The 23,533-nt window shown below is 42.2% G+C and overlaps 1 protein-coding gene across 4 annotated transcripts in view; it reads left to right on the top strand.

Moving 5' to 3' along the window:
- ANKRD13A (ankyrin repeat domain 13A) overlaps nucleotides 1–23,533 on the top strand; it is a 40,431-nt gene that overhangs the window by 3,887 nt on the left and 13,011 nt on the right. For 3 of the 4 annotated variants that reach the window (XM_012469106.3, XM_012469105.2, XM_012469104.3), the window contains exons 2-7: nucleotides 9,730–9,862; nucleotides 10,862–10,986; nucleotides 14,892–14,937; nucleotides 16,865–17,008; nucleotides 17,653–17,842; nucleotides 22,436–22,502. In XM_012469106.3, coding sequence (XP_012324529.1) covers nucleotides 10,897–10,986; nucleotides 14,892–14,937; nucleotides 16,865–17,008; nucleotides 17,653–17,842; nucleotides 22,436–22,502 — 537 coding nt within the window. In that variant the 5' untranslated portion in view covers nucleotides 9,730–9,862; nucleotides 10,862–10,896. Of the gene's footprint in view, nucleotides 1–1,145; nucleotides 1,164–9,729; nucleotides 9,863–10,861; nucleotides 10,987–14,891; nucleotides 14,938–16,864; nucleotides 17,009–17,652; nucleotides 17,843–22,435; nucleotides 22,503–23,533 lie in introns of those variants that run through there. The other variant, XM_064379870.1, reaches the window with a different exon arrangement.

The raw sequence follows: 23,533 nt of genomic DNA, 5'->3' as shown, positions 1-23,533 counted from the left end.
TGATACTTGAAGCATGTACACTGATAGCTGTAAGAATTTTTTTCCAGGTTTTTCGTTCCTGTTCCAGGAACAGCTACACAAGAAAGAATCAAGTTTATCCAGATGAAGAGGATAAGCACATGTTTTGAGTGTGTGTGAGCCAGCCCTTATCCCACTGTCAGTGTCACTAATAGTGGGCAGTTGTGTAACTTTGCCAACTACGAGATTGTTTCAGGCCTTCATCTGATCAACAGAGGCATTCAATAAAGTGCCTCTTAACCCATCAGCTTATTAATATTCAGTGGGGCCTTGAAGTTGGTTGTTGAAGTTGAAACAATATTCAGTGGGGCCTTGAAGTTGGTTGTTGAAGTTGGTTGTTGAAGTTGAAAGTGTTTCTAGTTATATCATTTGCCACTTAGCTAAAGAAGTCTGTTAAACCTCTTTGGCCTTTTTACTGATGCTGAGACATGAACACTTAAGAGGACAGATGCAAAGGTGAGTCAGTGTACCTTAGAGAGGGTTGGAAAACCTGGGTTGGGTGAGATGGAGGATGGCAGATGAGACCTGACTCTAGAGCCAGGCTCCTGGTTAGGAAGCCAGCGGGTGAAAAGCACAGCATCTAGGGAAGAGGAGGACATTCCTGGGGTTCTCACTGCAGCCAGGGGCAGGCTAGGTGAGGCCCCTGGGCACAGATTTAAGTCGCTGAGCCATGGGCTAGGCATCCAAGATGAGAGCCTAGAGCCTGCTCCCTGCATACGCCCCATTGGTCATCAAGGGCTCAGGGTCACCTTAGGAAACTGGCCTCTGGATTCCTATTCCCACCAACTGAGGGTGGGGGCCACACAGAAGACCAGGACCGTCTGAGATTGAAGAGGAGCGAGGGCCTTTGACTGTGTTGAGAGAGAGGAAGGCTAGCCAGCAGCCTCTTGCTGGAGGCTCCCTAGAAGTGAGAGTGATAGTTTATGAAGCACTTCCTGTATGCCAGGTACCAAGGCACAGGGGAGCTGATAATTCACCTGAGCCTAGTGAGGAAGCTGGAAGGGGCACCTGGTTGTCTGGTTCTGCAGCCTGGCCTCAAAGCTCGGCAGGAGGACAGGAAGATGGTAAAGAAGGCTTTTGATTGAGGAGGCTGAGGCGGGGCAGTTGATTGAGGACAGGAGTTCAAGACCAGCCTGGCCAACATGGTAAGACCCCCATCTCCTTAAAAAAAGATTTTTTTTGGCCAGACACAGTGACTCATGCCTGTAATCCCAGCACTTTGGGAGGCCGAGACGGGTGGATCACAAGGGTCAGGAGTTTTGAGACCTGCCTAGCTAACATAGTAAAGCCCCATCTCTACTAAAAATACAAAACATTGGCCGGGCGCGGTGGCTCATGCCTGTAATCCCAGCACTTTGGGAGGCTGAGGAGGGTGGATCACAAGGTCAGGCGTTTGAGACCAGCCTGGCCAACATAGTGAAACCCTATCTCTACTGAAAATACAAAAAATTAGCCGGCCGTGGTGGCGGCGGCACCTATAATCCCAGCTACTCGGTAGGCTGAGACAGGAGAATCTCTTGAACCTGGGAGGCGAAGGTTGCGGTGAGCCAAGATCACGCCACTGCACTCCAGCCTGAGCGACAGTGCAAGACTCCATCTCAAAAAAAAAAAAAATGCAAAAAATTAGCTGGACATGGTGGCAGGTGCCTGTAATCCCAGCTACTCCGGAAGCTGAGGCAGGAGAATCACTTGAACCTGAGGAGGCAGAGGGTGCAGTGAGCTGAGATCACGCCGTTGCACTTCAGCCTAGGCGACGGTGTGAGACTCCAACTCAAAAAAAAAATTTTTTTTTTTTTAAGGTTTTTGAGCAAGAAAAGTGGATGGGCTGAAATGAGCAAATAGGAAGGAAACTCCTAGTTAAAAGGGGATGGATTTTTATTTGGTTATAGCTCATGGCTAAAGAAACTTAAAAACCTAAATGATCAGCTTCAAAAATGAATTCCAGCTAAATTCTGAAAGTCCTTGATCTCTGAGCTGATATTATTAGTTGAAAATTCTAAGCCCCACTATTAACTGTAATGAAATTTGAGCAAATCCCTTTTTTAGGAAGAAAGTGACAGCTTATATGAAACTACATAGTGTGGGCGTATGATAAAACAGATAACTCTTCTCAGTGCTTACTGTGGTGTCAAGCACTGTGCTAAGTTAAGGCCTTTCCCCTTGTAAGAACTGTAAGGTAGGTGTATTTTAATTGTTCCATTTTACAAGCGAGCAAACTGAAGCTCAGGAGAAATTAAGCAACTTGTCAAACAGTAGATGATAGATTAGTTTTATGTATTATAAATAAATACATATTGATTTTTTTCACAACATCTTTATTGAGATATAGTTCACTTACATAATTTACATTTAAAGGTTATTATTCAGTGGTTTTTAGTATATTTGCTGAGTTGTGCAACTGTCACTACTGTCAAATTTCAGAGTTTTTTTTCTTTTTTTTTTTTTTGAGACAGGGTCTCACTCTGTTGCCTACACTGGCACAGCTCACTGCAGCCTTCACCTTCTGGGCTTAAGCCATCCTCCCACCTGAGCCTAATGTGTCCCTGTGTTGCCCAGACTCATCTCAAACTCCTGGGCTCAAGCAGTCCTCCTGCCTTGGACTGCCAAAGTGCTGAGATTACAACAAGTGTGAGCCACTGCACCCAGCCTGTAACATTTTCATCACCCAAGAAAGAACCCTCCATACCCCATACAAAGTCACTCCTCATTTCTCCCCAACCCCTCCAGCCTCAGGCAACCTGCTAGCCTACTTCCTGTCTCTAGATTCGCCTATTCTGGACATTTAATAGAATCGTTTGTTCTTTCACTTAGCATAGTGTTTTGGAGGTTCATCCATGCTGTGGCATGTGTCAGATACTTCATTCCTTGTTATGACTGAATATATTTCATTGTATGGATGTACTATGTTTTGTTTGTTAGATAAAAATGTTTCTCCATTTGTCAACTGATGGACATTTGGGTTGTTGACACTTTTTGGCTATTATGAATAATGTTGCTGTGTGTATTTGTGTATATGTTTTTGTGGGTGTTTTTTTTTTTTTTTTTTTTGAGACAGTCTTGCTTTGTCGCCCAGGCTGGAGTGCAGTGGCACAATCTCAGCTCATTGCAACCTCCACCTTCTGGGTTCAAGTGATTCTCCTGTCTCAGCCTCCTTAGTAGCTGGGATTATTGTCACACACCACCACACCCAGCTAATTTTTGGATTTTTAGTAGACATGGGGTTTCACCATGTTGGCCAGGCTGATCTTGAACTCCTGACCTCAAGTGATCAGCCCACCTGGCCTCCCAAAGTGCTGGGATTACAGACCTGAGCCACCGCTCCCAGCCCCATGTATAAGTTTTTGAGTGGATATATGTTTTCATTTCTCTTGGGTGTATACCTTGGAGAGGAATTGCTGGGTCATGTAGATACTCTATGTTTAACTTTTTGAGGAACTGCCAACAATTTTTCAAAGTGGCTGCACTATTTTACATTTCCACCAGCAGTATATGAGGGTTCCAGTTTCTTCACATCCTTGGCAACACTTGGTATTATCTGTTTTGTTTGTAGCCATCCTAGTGGGTGTGAAGTGGCATCTCATTGTGATTTTGATTTGCATTTCTCTAATGCTTAGTGATGTTGAGCCTCTTTTCATGTGCTTATTGGCCATTAGTGTATTCTCTTTGGAGAAATGTCTACTCAAATCCTTTGCCCATTTAAAAATTGAGTTATTTGACTTGTTGAGTTGTAAGGGTTCTTTGTATATTCTTGATACTAGGCTTTTATTAGTATATGATTTGCAAATATTTTCTCCCATTCTGTGGGTTTTTTACTTTCCTTATGGTATCATTTGAAGTGCAAAAGTTTTAAATTTTGGTGAAGTCCAATTTATCTATATTTTCTTCTGTCACTTATGCGTTCAGTGTTATAGCTAAGAAGTCTGAGGTCATGAAAATGTACTCCTGTTTTCTTCTGAGTTTTTTCAGTTTAGCTCTTACTCTTGGGTTTGTGATCCATTTTGAGCCAATTTTCATGTATGGTATATGCAAAACAACATTTTTTTTTTCCTGAGATGGAGTCTCGTTGTGTCACCCTAGTCTTGAAAACCTGGCATCAGGCGATCTTCCCAGCTTGGCCTCCCAAAGTGCTGGGATTACAGGTGTGAGCCATTGATCCCAGCCAAAATTTCATTCTTTTGCATGTAGATATTCAATTGTTCAAGCGCCACTTGTTGAAAGGACAGTTCTTTCCCAATGAGTTATTTTGGCACCCTTGTTGAAAATCAATTGACCATAAATGTGTGGGTTTATTTCTGGACTCTAAATTATATTCCATTGACCTATATGTCTGTCCTTATGCCAGTACCACATTGTCTCGATTGCTGTAGCTTTGTGTAGTACGTTTTGAAATTGGCAAGCGTGAAGTGTGAGTCCTCAGACCTCTCTCTTCAAGGTGGCTATTCTAGGTTTCTTGCATTTCCATATGAATTCTAAGATCAGCTTGTTAATTTCTGCAAAAAACCAGCTGAGATTTTGATAGGAGTTGAATCTATACCTTAGTTTGGAGGGTTTTGTTATTTTAACAATACTGTCTTTTAAACCATGAGCTTAAGGATGTTTTTCAATTTATTTAGGTCTTCTTTAATTTTCTTTCTTTCTTTTCTTTTTTTCTTTTTTTTTTTAAATGAGACAGAGTTTTTGCTGTCTTTGCCCAGGCTGGAGTGCAATGGTGTGATCTTGGCTTGCCACAACTTCCACCTCCCAGGTTCAAGCAATTGTCATGCCTCAGCGTCCTGAGTAGCTAGGATTACAGGCATATGCTAACACGCCATGGCTGATTTTGTATTTTTAGTAGAGATGGGATTTCTCCATATTGGTCAGCTGGTCTCAAACTCCTGACCTCAGGTGATCCACCCACCTCAGCCTCCCAAAGTGCTGGGATTATAGGCAAGAGGCATTGCACCCGGCCAGGTCTGATTAATTTTTTTTAAACAATGTTTTATGGTTTAAGAGTATATGGCTTTATATTTATTTTGTTATGTTTATTCCTAAATGTTTTATTTTTTGATGCTATTATAGATGGAATTGTTTTCTTAATTTCATATTTGAGTTGTTCATTACAAGTATATAGAAATATAATTGATTAGTTATTGATCTTGTGTCCTGCAACCTTGCTGGACACTTGCTATTTAATTGTTCTAATAGATTTTTGGTGGATTCCTTAGGCTTTTATACACAAGATCATTTCATCTTCCTTTCCAATCTGGATGCTTTTTATTTCTTTTTCTTGCCCTGTTGCTGTGGTTAGAACCTCTAGTACAGTGTTGAATAGATGTGGTGAAAGAGAACATCCTCATCTTGTTCCTCATCTTAGGCAGGAAGTATCCAGTCTTTCACCATTAACTGTGATGTTAGTTGTGGGTTTTGTAGAGATATTCTTTGAGGAAGTTTTCTTTAATTCCTAGTATGCTAAGAGTTTTGGTTTTTTCTTTTAATCATGAAGGGATGTTGGATTTTTGTCAGATGTTTTTGCTGCAGCTGTTGAGATGATCATGTATTTTTGTTTTATCCTGTTGATATGGTGTGATACGTTAATTGACTGAAATTATACCATTCTTGTATTTGTAGGATAAGTCTCACTGGGTCATAGTATAAAATAACGCATTTTATATGTTCTGAATTTAGTTTGCTAGTATATTGTTGAGGATTTTTGGATTTATATCATAAGAGATATTAGTCTGTGGTTTTCTTTTCTTATGAAGCATTTGTCTTCAGGATAATAGTGGGCTCATAAAATGAATGGGAAAGTTTTCCTTCTTCATCTGTTTATTAGAAGAGTTTGTGAAACATTGGTATTCATTCTTGTTTAAATGTTTGATAGCATTTGCCAGTGAAGGTCAGGCACGGTGGCTCATGTCTGTAATCCCAGCACTTTGGGAGGCTGAGGTGGGTGGATCACTTGAAGTTAGGAGTTCAAGACCAGCGTGGCCAACATGGCGAAACTCCAGTTCTACTAAAAGTACATAAATTAGCCAGGTATGGTGGCTGGCACTTGTAATCCCAGCTACTAGGGAGGCTGAGGCACAAGAATCACTGGAATTTGGGAGGTGGAAGTTACAGTGAGCTGAGATTGCATCACTGCACTCCAACTTGGTCGACAGAAGGAGACTCAATCTCAAAAAAAAAAAAAAAAAAATGCCACACAATGGCTCACATCTGTAATCCCAGCACTTTGAGAGGCTGAGGTAGATGGATGACAGAATCAGGAGTTCAAGACCAGCCTGGTCAATATGGTGAAACTCCATCTCTACTAAAAATACAAAAATTAGCTGGCCATGGTGGCATGTGCCTGTAGTCCCAGCTACTTAGGAAGCTGAGGCAGGAGAATTGCTTGAACCCAGGAGGTGAAAGTTGCAATGAGTCGAGATTGCGCCACTACACTACAGCCTGGGCAACAGTGGGAGACTCTGTCTCAAAAAAAAAAAAAGAATTCAGCAGTGAAGCCATCTGGGCCTGCATTTTTTGGTGGGGAGTTTTAAAATTACTAACTCAATCTCTTGTTACAAACTTACTCGGATTTTAAGTCAGTTTTGCTAGTTTGCATTTCTGTAGGGACTTCTCTTGTTGATTTAAATTATCTAATTTGTTGGCATACGGTTGTTCATAGTCTCCTTTTACAATCCTTTTTATTTCCATAGAGTTGCTAATAATATTCCATCTTTCATTCCTGATTTCAGTAACTTAGTCTTCTCTCTTTTTTTCCTGATCTAGCTAACTTTAAATGTTCATCAATGTTGTTGACACTTTCTAAGAATCAGCTTTTGGTTTTGTTGATTTTCTCTATTGTTTTCTCTTCTCTATTTTACTCATTTCCTCTATCTTTATTTACTTATTGTTTTAAAATCACTATCACCATAATACAATTACAGAATTTTTTTCCTACTGCCTCGTATTTCAAGCGAGAGAGGCACAGCAAGGTCTGAAGAGTTATAATTATCCAAGAAAAGTGTGTGCTGCTCTGTGGCTTATCCATAGGTGCTTCTCGGTGGTCCAAACTAGAAAAAAAGTTAACATTGTAATGTATTTGGCTTTTATTTTGTACAGCATCTCTAACCTTTGCCCAGGAGTTTGAGTGTTTTTTGTTTGTTTGTTTGTTGAGACAGAGTCTCACTCTGCCACCCAGGCTAGTGTGCAGTGGCACGATCTTGGCTCACTGCAACCTCCGCCTCCCAGGTTCAAGGAATTCTCCTGTCTCAGCCTCCTGAGTAGCTGGGTCTATAGGCCCTCACCACCGTGGCTGGCTAATTTTTGTATTTTTAGTAGAGATGAAGTTTCACCATATTGGTCAGGTTGGCTTTGGACTGCTGACCTCAGATGACTCACCTGCCTTTATTTTTGTTTATTTATTTATTTTATTCTAATTAATTAATTAATTAATTTTTTGAGATGAAGTCTTGCTCTGTTGCCAGGCTGGAGTGCAGTGGCACAATCTCGGCTCACTGCAGCCTCTGCCTCCACCCCGGTATTCAAGCGATTCTCCTGCCTCAGCCTCCCAAGTAGCTGGGCCTACAGGCGCACATCACCACACCCAGCTAATTTTTGTATTTTTAGTAGAGATGGGGTTTCACCATATTGGCCAGGATGGTCTCGATCTCTTGACCTCATGAACCACCCGCCTTGGCCTCCCAAAGTGCTGGGATTACAGGTGTGAGCCACCTCGCCTGGCTCACCCATTTTTAAAGTGCTGAGATTAGAGGTGTGAGACACTGCGCCCGGCCAAGTTTGAGTGTTAATCCTTACTCTCAGCTGTTAGTTTTGCTCTGGGGTGTGAATTGTAGTAAGTAGTTTCCCCTTTCCCTTGGTAAACATTTTTACACACCTCCCCTGTGACAGGTAGTGTACTAAACCTAGCACATTTTATTTAGATTGAATTCGTTAGGTAATACCTAGTTTATATAATAGATATGTAGGAAGATAATGAGTTTGCTGATTATTTCTTTCCTGCTAAACTTCAACTGAATTCACAGTTCATAAGTTCATTGCCTTGTTACTTTTAAGAAAACATTTAATGCAAGTTAGAGACTAGGGTAAGAGAATCTAGAAGATATTAACATGACTTAGATCCTACCCTTTGGAATTCTCTATCTCTTTGGTGCGATGGACAAGTCCTACCTAGCCTTGAGAAAAGTCAGAGAATCATGGGAGGTGTGTGGACTGGGCTTCAGGAGACAAGAAGGTATTTTAGCACTGGGGGAACACTGAGGCCTGGGATTGGTCCAGGAGGACTTGTGTTCAGCTTTCAGGTGTCTTCAACCATGTCTTTTATTCCTCGATAAGAGTTATCTTCACCGTATAATAGCCATAACATAGTTTTAGCAAAACAAGGAGGTTTGATGGCTATTGGACTGTGGTGGTTTACGCATGATCCTGCTGCACTTTACTAAGTGGCACTTTCTGTGTGTCTTCAGAGACTGCAGGGGTAGTGCCTGACTAACAACTAGCATCTCAAATCAAGATAAAGCACATTTTCTTTATCTTGAATAATAGCTAGCATCTTGAATCAAGATAAAGCACATTTTCTATATGTATTAAGGTGTTTAAAAAGTTGTTACAGGCTAGGCATGGTAGCTCATGCCATTAATCCCAGCTACTTGGAAGGCTGTTATGGAAGAATCACTTGACCCAAGAGGTCAAACCATTGCATACCAGCCTGGGTGACAGAATGAGACCTTGTTAAAAAAAAAAAAAAAAAAGTTTTGCCTTCCAAAAGTCCATAGCAGTTTATTGTATCCTTGGAAGAACTTTCAGAGTCATATTTTGCAGGCAGTGCCCAGGCATTGTGACTTAGCTCACACTAGAGAAACTGCTGTGTGGCTCTGGAGACACGGTGCAGGTGCCAAAAGGGGGGCAAGAGTGGCAGAATAGGAATGAAGAGATAAAAGCCAGATGTGTATGTCTACCATGGGGAAGAAAATCCTCAAGGGGATGGATGGAAGTGACGCGTGTGCGCTTGCCTATTTCTCTGTGAGTAGATCCACATACATGCCTGGCAGATCATGCTCGTGGTCTGAAGGACCACAGATGCTGCTGGAGTTTATGTGCTACTTAAGGGCACGTGAAACTCAATACACAATAATGAGAGTGGTGTTTTGGTGGGAATCCAGCTAGAGAATGTAATTTTATTCTGACCTAAATTATCTTCTGTGCTTTCAGTTTTGATTAAGGTCCTGTACTTCCTGTTCTAGACTTGAATGCTGATATGTGCTTGAGAAATCCCCCATGTTCTATGTCGTCCAGTGATTGCATTTCATGAAAGCTCCTGGCCTTATTTAGACTTAATTTGAGTGCTGTCAAGAGCTTAAAGTTGTGTTGGATGATCTGGGGCCTGTTGCCAACATTTATTAGGCACTTAACTTTACAGAAAAAGGAATTCAGGAACTATCATCTTTACATATAATCCCCAAATTCATATTTTAACAGTGCCCAAATGTTTGCATTTGTGTCACAAAGGTTGGGCTGTGACACAAAACCACGAATTGTGTCCCAGGCCAGAATCCCTCGATAGAGAATTACTTCTTATCCAGAAACAGCTCTCATACCTTCTTACATGTGTTGCTGTAATTAATGTGTAAATATGTTTTCTATTTCTTATACTTAAAGTATCTGTCAAACACATTTCCCCATTTTAATGGAATGTATCCAGTTGTATAACTGCCAGTGTTTCCTTCACAGAATGTGGAGGCTGTGGACCCACGAGGTCGAACATTATTGCATCTTGCAGTTTCCTTGGGACATTTGGAATCTGCTCGAGTCTTACTCCGACATAAAGCAGATGTGACAAAAGAAAATCGCCAGGGATGGACAGGTAAATATACTTTTGCAATATAATTATAAGTTCCCCCGGGCAACATGGTGAAACCCTGTCTCTATAAAAAATATGAAAATTAGCCAGGTGCAGTGGCACATGCCTGTAGTACCAGCTACTCAGGAGGCTGGGGTAGGAGGATCACCTGAGCCTAGGGAGGCTGACACCGCAGTCAGCTGTGATTGCGCCACTGCACTCCACCCTGGCAAGACCTTGGCAAAAAAAAAAAAAGGTCATTCATGTTGGTTTCTCTTTTTGAATAAAGGCTAGTCTCAATCATACTTTTCCTCAGAGTCATCTTTATCTTAAGATTCCTCTCTTGGGACAAAGGATGGGGGCAAGGAAATGGGAGCCCAGGATGATGCAGGTTGGTCTGTGTCACAAAACCACGAATTGTGTCCCAGGCCACAAACCCTTAGTAGAGAATGACTCTTCATCCAGAAATAGCTCTCAGTGCAAACTTCTTCCTCTGTACATGAACGTGGAGGCCATTTTTCCCCTGAAGAATATGGTTACTTCCATTGAATCCATCAAAATAGGCAAAAATCAAAAATAAATTGTGGCTAAAAGTAGCCTCTTCCTGGGAAATCCTGGCATTTCACTTGTTTGCAAGCTCTTCTACTATTGGTCAGAGTAATTTTCTATTGACCGAACAGGGATACTGTAGGTCAAGCCCTGCCTGCCAGGTCTACATGTAACCACAGTTGTGTGATCATATAGTTAAAGCCGACTCTCTAAAAACATTGTCAGGATTTTGGAACCAGTGGTAAGAATCGAGGTTGGGGAGGTGGAAGGGGTTTGATCAAGATGCTAAGAGTACTGTATGTTTTTTACTCAGTGAAGAGCTGGCAGTCAGAAGTCATGATTATCATGGTAAGGTCATACTGCAGCCCCTTTCCTCTGAAGAAAATACTGGTCTTTGATCTAGACACTTTTTCAGCCTGGGTTTGGAATTTGTCAGAAAGTACAAGAATTAAATTTTACCCTTTTGTTTTCCAGTTTTACATGAGGCTGTGAGCACTGGTGATCCTGAGATGGTGTACACAGTTCTTCAACATCGAGACTACCACAACACATCTATGGCCCTTGAGGGAGTTCCTGAGCTGCTCCAAAAAATTCTCGAGGTATCCGTGAAAATGTGGCTAGGCCATAATCTGAGCTACATGCTGATACAATTACTGGAGACACAGTTTGACATCCTTGTGTGCCTTCCCAAAAAGTTTTCTGAATAGTAAATATGAAATACCGAATACTGATCACATTATTCTTTGCCCTTCTAATTTGTGGAAATATGAGGTCTTTCACAAATTACACTGCTAAGTCACTAGGCTTACCCTTTTAAGTACTGTTTAAAAATTATAATTTAGGCTGGGCGAGGTGGCTCACTCCTGTAATCGCAGCACTTTGGGAGGCCAAGGTGGGTGGCTCCCCTGAGGTCAGGAGTTCAAGACCAGCCTGGCCAACCCCGTCTCTAAAAAATAAATAAATAAATAAATAAATAAAATAATTATAATTTAGCCAGGCATAGTGGCTCATGCCCATATTCTCAGCACTTTGGGAGGCTTAGGCAGGAGGGCTTGAGCCCAGGAGTTTGAGACCAGCTTGGGCAACAAACAAAGCAAAACTGTCTCTAAAAAAAAGAAAAAAATGAGGGGATATTAGTGTACACCTGTAGTCTGAGGATTGCTGGAACCTAGGAGGTTGAGGCTGAAGTGAGCCATGATTGCACCCCTGCACTCCAGTCTGGGGGACAGAGCAAGACCTAAAACAATAATAATATTAATGAATAATTGATAATAAAGTAAAAATTAGAACTTAAGGAAAATGGACATCAAACAATTAATTTGTTTAGGTGCCTGTTTTCTTGAATGTAGCCTCCTGAGCATCAGTAATCTTAAGGAAGCTGTGATAGGCCTCACTTACTATGCAGGAATTGTCAGGTCCTGTTGAGGCTTAGAGGTCCATGTGTAACTTCTCCTTGCCAGTCTTGTCACTTCTAGCCATTAGTATTTTGAGACCGTTAGTCCATTGACCTAATTCATTTGCAGAGAAAAACTAATAGCTCTATCGAGAAAAGGAACAACTTTATTATAAATAAGACAATCATTGGTCATTTTTTGAGCCATCTTTAAAAAGAATTTCTAAGTTAACTCATGCTCAAGGTATTCATTTCCCGTATATACTTCAGTGAAATCTCCCATAAAATATGAAATATTTGTGTGCATTGTTTTAAAAATAGGTGTGTATTAGGCCGGGCGCTGTGGCTCACACCTGTAATCCCAGCACTTTGGGAGGCCGAGGTGGGTGGATCACGAGGTCAAGGGATCGAGACCATCCTGGTCAACATGGTGAAACCCAGTCTCTACTAAAAATACAAAAAATTGGCCGGGCGCGGTGGCTCAAGCCTGTAATCCCAGCACTTTGGGAGGCCGAGGCGGGTGGATCACGAGGTCAAGAGATCGAGACCATCCTGGTCAACATGGTGAAACCCCGTCTCTACTAATACAAAAAATTAGCTGGGCACGGTGGCGCGTGCCTGTAATCCCAGCTACTCAGGAGGCTGAGGCAGGAGAATTGCCTGAACCCAGGAGGCGGAGGTTGCGGTGAGCCGAGATCGCGCCATTGCACTCCAGCCTGGGTATCAAGAGCGAAACTCCGCCTCAAAAAAAAAAAAAAAAAAAAAAAAAAAAAATACAAAAAATTAGCTGGGCATGGTGGCACGTGCCTGTAGTCCTGGCTGCTTGGGAGGCTGAGGCAGGGGAATTGCCTGAACCCAGGAGGCGGAGGTTGCAGTGAGCCAAGATCGCGCCATTGCACTCCAGCCTGGGTAACAAGAGCAAAACTCCATCTCAAAAAAAAAAAAAAAAAAAGGTGTGTATTTTTGAATGTGCAAAAATCACATGGATATATTGTTTTCTTCCTAACTGCAGCAAGAACTAAAAACATCATCTGCCCATTTGGCAAAGTAGAAAATGACTTTTTTAACTTGCGGTCAACCTTCACTTAAAAAATTTAGTGTCATGGATTTTTATTTTTTTATTCATATTGGTCCATTGCAATGGACTGCACTGAATTGTATTCTCTGCTTCAAATTATAGAGAGCCCATAAATGACCTGTGTACTTAATGGCTCCAGAAGCTGTCATTGATGTCTTAGCTTTCAACAGTATCTCCTTATAACATACGCCAGCCTTTCTTGCCACCTGTCTCTTGGATGTTGTCTTTGCTCATCATTGGAATGCTGGCAGGTTTTACTCCAGAGTAGATTCTTGGCCCTCCTGCCCTGTGCTTTGGTAAAAATCATGGCAAAGCCTTGCAAGTGTGTAGGAACAAGAAAAACACCTGGAATTTCTAGCATTTCTCTTCTTGAAGGGTAGCTGTTAGATTTCTGAATCTTCAGGAACCTGTAAGAATGTAGGTAAGAAAATAATCCTAAACGAGCTGCTCTGGTGGTTTAAAACTTCAGAAAGCCAAATTCTACATGTTTTGGAGGAAAGTGGAGAAAAATGTTCTTTTAACTGGAGGGAAGATCAACTTCCTGAGGAAGTGAAGTCTAGCAACCTCTTTCAGTTTCACAGAGCAGTTCAATAAATAGGAAGCATTTGCCAGCACATAAAGCCTTTTACAGTCAGATTCCTCATTGAATGGATGGAATTGACATTCTCTGCTGTTTGCCTAGAATAGATGGTTACCCACATTGCTTGGCAGTACTTAAGCCCATCTTCCCAGGCTTATCTTTCTCTTCCTGTTTGGAACCTGACTGGGACCCCTGAATCAGGTTTGATTTTTCTCCTCCTCCAATCCTCTTATCCTCTTTTTTTCTTTTTTTTTTTATAGAGCACTTCATTATCGATGCAGACAATCCTCTTATCCTCTTGCTTGCTCTTCACTTCCTTTTTTTTTTTTTTGAGATGGGGTCTCACTCTGTTGCCTAAGCTAGAATGCAGAGCGCGTGATCTCGGCTCACTGCAACCTCTGCCTCCCAAGTTCAAGCAATTCTCCTGGCTCAGCCTCCCCAGTAGCTGGGATTACAGGTGTGTGCCACCATGCCCAGCTAATTTTTTGTTTGTTTGTTTTTTGAGACGGAGTTTCGCTCTTGTGGCCCAGGCTGGAGTCCAATGGCACAATCTCGGCTCACTGCAACCTCTGCCTCCCGGGTTCAAGTGATTCTCCTGCCTCAGCCTCCCAAGTAGCTGGGATTACAGGCATGTGCCACCACATCTGGCTAATTTTGTATTTTTTAGTGAAGACAGAGTTTCTCCATGTTGGTCTGGCTTATCTCAAACTCCTGATCTCAGGTGATCTGCCCACCTTGGCTTCTCACAATGCTGGGATTACAGGCATGAGCCACCGTACCTGGCTGATTTTTTAGTGGAGACAAGGTTTCACCATGTTGGCCAGGTTGGTCTTGAACTCTTTTGACCTTAACTGATCCGCTTGCCTCAGCCTCCCAAAGTGCTAGGGTTACAGACGTGAGCTGCTATGCCCGGCTGTCTATTCACTTTCTTAACACCTATACATATTTTGTATCCAGGTAAAATAACACTCTGAATATATAATAAAATAAGTAATGGGCTTACACTTTTTTTCTTTTTTTTTGTTTTTGAGACAGTGTCTCACTGTGTTGCCTGGGCTAGAGTGCAGTGGTGCAGTCTTGGCTCATTGCAGCCTCCACCTCCTGGCCTTAAGCAATCCTCCCACTTCAGCCTCCTGAGTAGCTGGAGTACTACAGTGAGCCACCATAGCCAGATACTTTTTGTATTTTTCGTAGATACAGGGTTTTCCCATGTTTCCCAGGCTGGTCTCAAACCCCTGAGCACAAGTGATCCACCTGCCTCAGCCTCCCTAAGTGCTGGGATTACTGGCATGAGCCACCTCACCAGGCTAGGGATTTACACTTTGTTTCTTATTTTCTCTGTTCTCCCTTAATTTTTTTTAAACCTGGGATTTTTAAGAACCTGTTAACCCCTGCTTATGTTGTGTTGATAGTGCCAAGGGTAATCTGTTTTAAACCTTTGTCTGCCCTTCAGGCTCCGGATTTCTATGTGCAGATGAAATGGGAATTCACCAGCTGGGGTGAGTGGCTGTGGGCTTGTTATTTATTTCTCTTTCTAAATTTACTTAGCCCGCATGTAGGTTTATTTTTCCTTTGTAAAAGTTAGATGTATTTTTTTCTTTTCTTTTTTTTTTTTTTTGTCTCTTTTCTCTGAATTGAATCAAAGATGTATTTTTTTAAATCAAGGAAACACATAATGAAGAATAAGGAAAAATAATCACCCATAGTCCCATTTAAACACAACTGTTAATGCTTTGGGTGTTTTTCATCCACTCTTCTCCCACCATGCGTAGGACTTTTCCTCCCAAGCATTCATGAAGATAGTATATAGACAGTTTCATTTCCTCCTTTTGTCATTTGTAGCCAACGTCTATATTATTAGTTTTAAAATGTCACTTTATTTCTATTTTTATTTTTATTTTTTTGAGACAGAGTCTCACTCTGTTGCCCAGGCTGGAGTGCAGTGGTGCAATCTTGGCTCACTGTAATCTCCGTCTCCCAGGTTTAAGCAATTCTCTTGCCTCAGCCTCCTAAGTAGCTGGAATTACAGGTGTGCACCACTGTGCCCAGCTAATTTTTGTATTTTTAGTAGAGATGAGGGTTTCACCATGTTAGCTAGGCTGGTTGGTCTCAAACTCCTGACCTCAGGTGATCCACCCGCCCTGGCACCCCAAAGTGCTGGGATTACAAGTGTGAGCCACCATGCCCGGCCTGATTTTTGTATTTTTAGTAGAGATAGGATTTCATTATGTTGGCCAGGCTGGTCTCAAACTCCTGACCTCAGCTGATCCACCCACCCCTGCCCCTCAAAGTGCTGGGATTACAGGCATGAGCCACCTCACCCAGCCTAAAATGTCATTTTAATAAGTAGATTTACCATAATTTACTAATTTCCTTATGTAGTTTATCTTGATTCTTTTAAACTTCTTAACAAAATGGATATATTTCTCTAAAGTACTAACATAAGGCAATTGACTGACAGTATATTTCCGTAGATGTTCTACTTTTATTTCTTGTAGATAAGTTAAGGATAACTCCTAACTTCCAGGGTTTCAGCTGTTTCCATTTCCAGACTTCCCTTTCAGACAGGAAGTCATATTTGTAATGAAACACTAAGCGACATAAAAGTACGTAAAAGAGTAGTACTTCAGAAAACAAAAACAAAAACAAAACAAAAAACAGAGTTGTACTTCAGATTGTTTTGAGAAATGAAGTTTTTTTAAATACACATAATCACTCTAATTTCAGGTTTTGTTAAAAAGTGGCATACTTAGGCTCGGTGTGGTCACTCACACCTGTAATCCCAGCACTTCAGGAGGCTGAGGTGGGTGGATCACTAGAAGTCAGGAGTTCAAGAGCAGCCTGGCCACCATGGTGAAACCCCATCTCTACAAAAATACAAAAATTAGTCAGGCATGATGGTGGGTGCCTGTAATTCCCGCTATTCGGGAGACTGAGGCAGGAGAATCACTTGACCTCGGGAGGCAGAGGTTGCAGTGAGCCAAGATCGCACCACTGCATTCCAGCCTGGGTGACAGAGCGAGACTCTGTCTCAAAAAAAAAAAAATGGCATATTTAGACATTTGATATTCTGAATGGTGGATATGACAATATGGTAGGCCACAGCCATATGGCGAGAGGTGCATGTGTGAGTGAGGAAGGCCAGATGGACACACCCTATATCACTGGTGGGGGTTGAAAAGTGGGACTCATTTTGGGATCAAGAATACTCTTGGGAAATGTATTTAGACTTTTTTCTGATGAATGAAACGAAAGGTTCATTTTTGTTTTTCAAGAGTGATTTCTTATATGGTAAAGTGTGAGAGCCAAGAAGTCCAGTTCTGTTTGATGGTCACCATCTTGCCACTCCCTTCCTTTTATTAAACCAGAATCCTGATTTCTGCTTGGCCCTTGGGTTTTTCTCAATAGTATACTTCTCTCTTCCAGTGCCCTTAGTTTCCAGAATATGCCCGAATGACGTCTGTCGCATCTGGAAGAGTGGTGCCAAACTGCGTGTCGATATCACATTGCTGGGATTTGAAAACATGAGCTGGATAAGAGGGAGGCGTAGTTTTATATTTAAGGGAGAAGGTGAGTGACTTCTCTTATATTAATCACTGCTGAAGTGAAATTACAGGGTGCTTTTTAACCATCAAAATGCATTCACATTCATGTGTCTTTTCTGTCTTATCCTTCCTAGGGCATGTTTTTTGGTTATTCTTATTAATTATTCAGCTCCCCATCCCCGTCTTAGTTCTTGTCTGGCTAGTTCTCCTTCATGTGTCCTTTACCACCCAGCAGTTAGCCTTGTGATATGTCTGCTTCACTTTCCTGAGCCTTTGAGCACAGGCCTTCTATGTGTATCTCTGTATATACCTCCACAGTCAGACATGAGAAATGACATTGCTCACCCAATGTTGTGCATACATAATTTCTGTGAATTCTGGAATAATATATTTTATAAAGGACATTGATGGAATATATTGCTAATAATGCAAATTATTAAAAAATTCTGCATCTTTGGGGAAGATGGCTCAGAGCTTCCTGTGTGTTGTGGAAAGCTGGTCAGATAATCCCTGTGCAAATAGGTAGTTGATAATCAGTACACTGTAGGTTTTATCAGATAGCACCTGGGAGGACACACATGAAAGATGATGCATTGTAACTTATGAAGCTTCCTTGTTTTTGCATCTTCCCTACTTTACACTTGGTTACTCCTTTTTTTCCATTAACAGACAACTGGGCGGAGTTGATGGAAGTCAACCACGACGACAAAGTGGTCACCACTGAACACTTTGACCTTTCCCAAGAAATGGAGCGCCTCACTCTGGACTTGATGAAGCCAAAAAGCAGGGAAGTTGAGAGGCGGCTCACAAGCCCAGTCATTAACACCAGCCTCGATACTAAAAATATTGCTTTTGAAAGGTACGAATTTAGACTCTGAATTTTAATGTCTAATCCCCATGCTGCCATCTTGAGTGACATGTATGTATTAATTGGAAATTAGGGATGGATTGGGATTTTTCTAATATGACATAATAAACACTAGTGGATTTTAAGATCTCTACTCTAACCAATAGAAATTGTAGTTGACATTCTACACCATCCATCATTTTTATAGCACGTGAATATGAAGAAATGTCTTCCTTTTCTTTTATGGGCCCTCTAGTGGATTTTACTTGAATCTTATTTTTGTCTTGGTGTTTATGGATCCACAACATTCAGTCTCAGACACGGAGCTCAGAGTTTCTAGAGGTTAGAATTGACCCAGTTCAGTTGTAGTGATTTTGGTCAGTCAGATTCACACTTATTATATAGTTAAATGTTTGTTTTTAACCCACTTGTGAGGTTTAATAGTTTAGAGTAAGAATCTAGAGGGGGTTCAGTTCTGTTCCAGACTCATCAAGAATTATCAGCTGGGTGCTGTGGCTCTTGCCTGTAATCCCAGCACTTTGGGAGGCTGAGGTGGGCAGATCACGAGGTCAAGAGTTCGAGACCAGCCTGACCAACATGGTGAAACTCCGTCTCTACTAAAAATATAAAAATTGGCTGGGCATGGTGGTACACGCCTGTAATCCCAGCTATTCAGGAGGCTGAGGCAGGAGAATGACTTTAACCTGGGAGGTGGAGGTTGCAGTGAGCCGAGATCGTGCCACTGCACTCCAGCCTGGGCGACAGCGTGAGACTCTGTCTCAGGCAGAAAAAAAAAAAAGAATTATCCAGAGAGGTCTGTGCCTTGGTTAATCCAGATGAGAACGCCATCACTGGTCATGTGCCTCTGGGCCACATGGAGGGCTTGGAGGGCCTTTGAGTAGAGGCTGTCAAAGTTGTTCTCCTGTTTCTACAGTGGAGAACAGTGACCCTAGGGAGTCCTAAGAGTGCTGATAGTATTTGCCTAGGATGCCACATCCAGCTGTCTGCAAGCCACAGTAGCTTAACCTGAGAATATGGAAACTATTATCCTGATAGTATTTGCCTAGGATGCCACATCCAGCTCTCTGCAAGCCACAGTAGCTTAGCCTGAGAAAATGGACACTATTATGCTGGACTTAGGCCTTCTTTTCTCTTAATGAATATAACAACTGTCCTCTCATGATATTTTTCTTTTCTTCTTTTTTCCAATATAAAATTGGTTAATAAATTTCTGTTTAGTCAAGCATAAAACTTGTTAAGTATCCTTTTCTTCTAATTTAGATTGAGCTGTGGAATTAGGACATCTGTTTGTAACAGAAGAAGAAACCAGAGTGTCCATCGTCTGTGTCCAGGGCTGCTGCTAGGGCAGAAGTGTAGCATCCCTGGAGGCAGAGTCAGTCCTCTTCTGCCAGTCTCCTTGTACCAGCCTGCCAGTTGACACTCGTGGTCTTTCAGGGACAGCAAAATTTAGGGACTGACTGGCTTTCCCTGGAAGGGTCTTGGAAAGACATTTTCAGGCTTCTGTATACCCCTCTGCAGACAGGGAGGGCCCCTTCAGTTTAGGGCTCTGTTTGTAACCCCAGAAGGCAGAGGAGGCTGCCTTTTTTGCCACTGTTCATCCTTGGAGATGAGACGAGGAGGAACTGAGTGCCATTGGCAGGGCTCCTAAATAACTGTGTGACTTTGAGCAAGTGACTTCATCTCTCCAGTTTCCTGTTTCCTTAGTGGGAAGAAATAATGGAGTGAATCTGGAGATGAAGTCTCCGAAGTCTGTGACTCTAAGGTGTCTTGAGAAGAGACATTGTTCCCCATATTGTTCAATAGTAGAGTTGCCAGAGTCATTGTTTATTGAAGTGCGATTTATGAAGAGAGTGTGACAATTCCTGGCTGTTACCTCACTGAGTGTAAATAGGAAATGATAGCATATTCCATTTGTACCGAGGACTAAGGCACATTTTGTATTTACGCGCTCACAGGGTTTTCTCAGTGCTCAAGCTAACTATTTTGCAACTGACAGTGTGTTGCTGAGAGAGGAATTTTGGAAGACAGCTGCTTTGTTTTAATGGTGCTCAGAATTAAATATTGCTTGTTGTGCATTGAGCAAGAATTGAGCCACTCCTTAGGATTAATACCAGCTACAAAAAGAATATAGCTGCTCTTGAATGTGAGATTTGTTCGTACAAGAAGTGTGTGAATTTACTTCTGATCAGAGCTGTGAGTATTCATTTGATTGAATTTGTAAGGTGTGGTCCTCTCATTTTCTTTTTTTTTTGACATGGAGTCTTGCTCTGTCGCCCAGACTGGAATACAGTGGCGTGATCTCGGCTCACTGCAACCTCTGCCTCCAAGGTTCAAGCAATTCTCCTGCCTCAGCCTCCCAAGAAGCTGAGATTACAGGCACTCACCATCATGCCCAGCTAAGTTTTATATTTTTGTTGAGACAGTGGTTTCACCATGTTGGCCAGGCTGGTCTTGAACTCCTGACCTCAGAAAATCTGCCCACTTTCGCCTCCCAAAGTGCTGGGATTATAGGTGTGAGGGACCGTGCCTGGCCCCCTCTCTCATTTTATGATAGTCACTCTTGTCCACTTTTTTCGGTTTTGTTTTTTTTTTTTTGTATTTTTTTGTTTTTTTTGGTCCACTTTTTTCTAATTGTTACTCAGAGCTTGATGTATGCAAATTAATACCCTACCCTGATGAATTTTTGGCCTGTAGCATATACACCGTGGTTGCAGTTTGAATTTTTCCCTTCTCTGAAAGATTATGCTTTGCCCACCTCAAACAAAATATTCCCTGCCACTTTCAGAGCCTTTCTCCAAATTATGTAGCAGCTACCAAGACACAGTGCCTGTGACGTGGCCTTTGGTGTGGTGGTCTCAGTGGAGACAGGCAGAGGTGAAAATGGCATGAGAGGGAAGCCAGGTGTTCTGTCATCTTCGGATGCTTCTGCATGCAAAGTTACCAAGGGCCACAGAGTCGTTAGGAAACGAAAATCTAAAACAGGGTGCGAACATTGAGGTGAATAACTAAACTGCTTCCAAGAGTGGAAATGCTGAGGGCAGAAGGGGCAGGATTGCTGAAGGAGCAGAGCTAGCTCAGTGAGGAGCTTGGTGGCTCCTTGGGAGAAAAGCATAGTGCCGTCTTCCCAGCGTTCATGAAGGGTGAGGTGGAGCAGATGTAGTCATCCTTCCATCCCTCAGAAGAGTCCGTGACAGAAAACAGTGATTTCCTCTGCCAAGACATCCAGTGACTTAAGCAAACAAGGAATTGAGGATTGAAAGAAAAGGAATATCTCGATTTTCTGGTATTGATGATAAAAGGGGACTGTGACTTATTATTCAGTTGAGTGTGGTTCCTTACTCCCTGCCCCTGTGACTGTTGTCTTGTTTCTGAAGTGTAAGTTGGAGATAGCATTTGGTGTAAACCTTTTAGGATTCCTCTGTTTCCATCCATGGGTTGTGCTGTCCTACTTGTAGACAACTAGTAGGAAAATGGGAGCTCTGATCCCTCCTGTTTTTATGAGCTAAAATACACATGTAAACTCGTTATACCATCTGGACTAATTTCATTGACCAAATCCCATTAGAAGAAAACCAAACTATTTAGAAACACAAAATGCAAATAACTACATATGTTGTTTGTAACATGGCTAACCTGCTGCTGTTCCCTGAGCTTCCTGCATGATGTCCCAACTCACTCAGTGGTCAGGGCAGAAGTCAGGCTGTTGCCCTAGCCAAGGCCAAGAGGAGCTGGGATGTGATGTCCTAGACAAAGGGTAGGGCTGGTCAGGAGTCCCCTGTGAGAGGCAGCGTTTCCTAGGGTAAGCTGCTTTGAAAAAGAATCAGAGCCTCCTGACTGCTCTTGGCTCCTAAATACATTTTTTTTTTTCAGGAATATGTTGAGTTAAATAACTGAGTTTTTGGGCATATTACCAATGCTGCATCTGCCACTGGAATGCTGGGCTACTTTAAAAGGAGTTCCACAGAGATGGAATTAACAGCTGGGCTAAAAAAATCTGTTTTTCACATCCTTTCCCCTGCTGCACCAAACCTGCCCAAACATGTGACTCAGCGCCATTTTGCAGGCTTAATGGTATCTCCAAGCAGCTCACCACAGTGATGGGTTCCTGGCCCACCTGCTCTTTTGCAAGGAGCAGGTTGGTCTGTGCCTATTGTTCTAAGAATTCCTCGATTAAGATGTGGCTACTTGTGGAGATCCCACCACTGACATCCATGCCCCCAGTGAAGGTGACCCAGATAAATGCTCTGACCTGGATACCACCTTGTGGCGAGCCCTTGGATGTTGGTCATCTTCACTCATAAATGTCACCATCTTTGTCCTCAATGCTGGCAGTTTTGTAAAGAAGCCAAGATTGGAGGCTTTCTATGCCTGGGGTGAGGCAAATTGATTAATAACTGTGGGAGGAGGGTGGAGGGTACACAAGCCATCTGTCATTGCTAGCCTTCTTCTGTGGAGAATAGGGCCATGATTTCCAAGTGTCCTTCACTAACTTAAGCTGGGGGGAAAAAAACTATAAAGGCTACAGATATAAATCTGAATGGCATATTGTACATGTAGAAATTTGTGGTGTTCACTTTTTATCAGAACTAAATCCGGATTCTGGGGCTGGAGGACAGATAAAGCAGAAGTTGTTAATGGTTACGAAGCAAAGGTAAAAGGAAACTCTTAAAATAAGATTTAATATAGCTATTTAGCTTCTATGCAAATGAGGAGTCTGTTCCCATTTTTTTTCATGCATCTGTGCCATGGAGATGCTCTGGGGAATGAGAACTGTCTAATGTGTCTCTCACTTGGATTTTTGATTTTGTCTTCTTTGACTTTCAGAAAATGGGATAGCATGTGCTGAGGAGGTCTGTAGCTATGCCAGAGAGAAATAATATTGTATAGAAATGAGTACGGGTACCAGTTTTTCTGGTAGGAATGACAAGCTAGTCATTCCCTTAATTATTTAAAAAAAGAGGAAGGATTAGACTTCACATGTGTTCAAATATTGTGTAGTAGCTTTTGAGTCTCTTTTTTGTTAAATCAGCCTAATTGTAATCAGCATGCTCACAGCCCATTTGCATGACATCAGTGCATTTAAAACATAGTTGTAATAGTGGAGACGATTGTCAATCCAGTCATCTGGCATTTTGTCAGCTGGAAAGCTCTGTTTCCTGGCCTTTCCTCAGTCCCGCAGTACAGCAGGGATTGATGGCTTTTGGTGATGGAGCCCAGTGCTGCAGGGTCCTCTGGTGGCCTCTGAGTGAGCAGAGAAAGCTTACGTCATGCTCATCTAGATACATTCAGAAGCACTCGTCCTAATGCTGAGTGTATTTTCTGCAGCTTTGAATGTTGGGGCTCCTCACGTGGCATGTAGAGAGAATCTCTGTTAACTGCTGTTACATTTGATTTTTCAGACTACCATATTCTCCAGTCATCCTTGATAACAGAGCATTTACTCTGGCTGTTACAATAATTTTTGTCAATGCACGGAATGCCTTTTAAATAGTGATTTGCTGGTTTTCTCTAAAGCTCATAGGTCTAGAGAACCTTGTGTTCATTCCTTTCCCTTCTGCCTAGCAGATGGCTGTTTGAGTCGTACTAGTATTATAAGATTACTAGCAGAGGCCGGGTGCGGTGGCTCATGCCTGTAATCCCAGCACCTTGGGAGGCCAAGGTGGGCAGATCGCTTGAGGCCAG

Source organism: Aotus nancymaae, unplaced genomic scaffold (assembly GCF_030222135.1).
Source record: "Aotus nancymaae isolate 86718 unplaced genomic scaffold, 86718_ANA_hifiasm-v0.15.2.pri h1tg000021l, whole genome shotgun sequence".
NCBI lineage: Eukaryota > Metazoa > Chordata > Mammalia > Primates > Aotidae > Aotus > Aotus nancymaae.
This window is presented reverse-complemented; position numbering and strand designations above follow the sequence as displayed.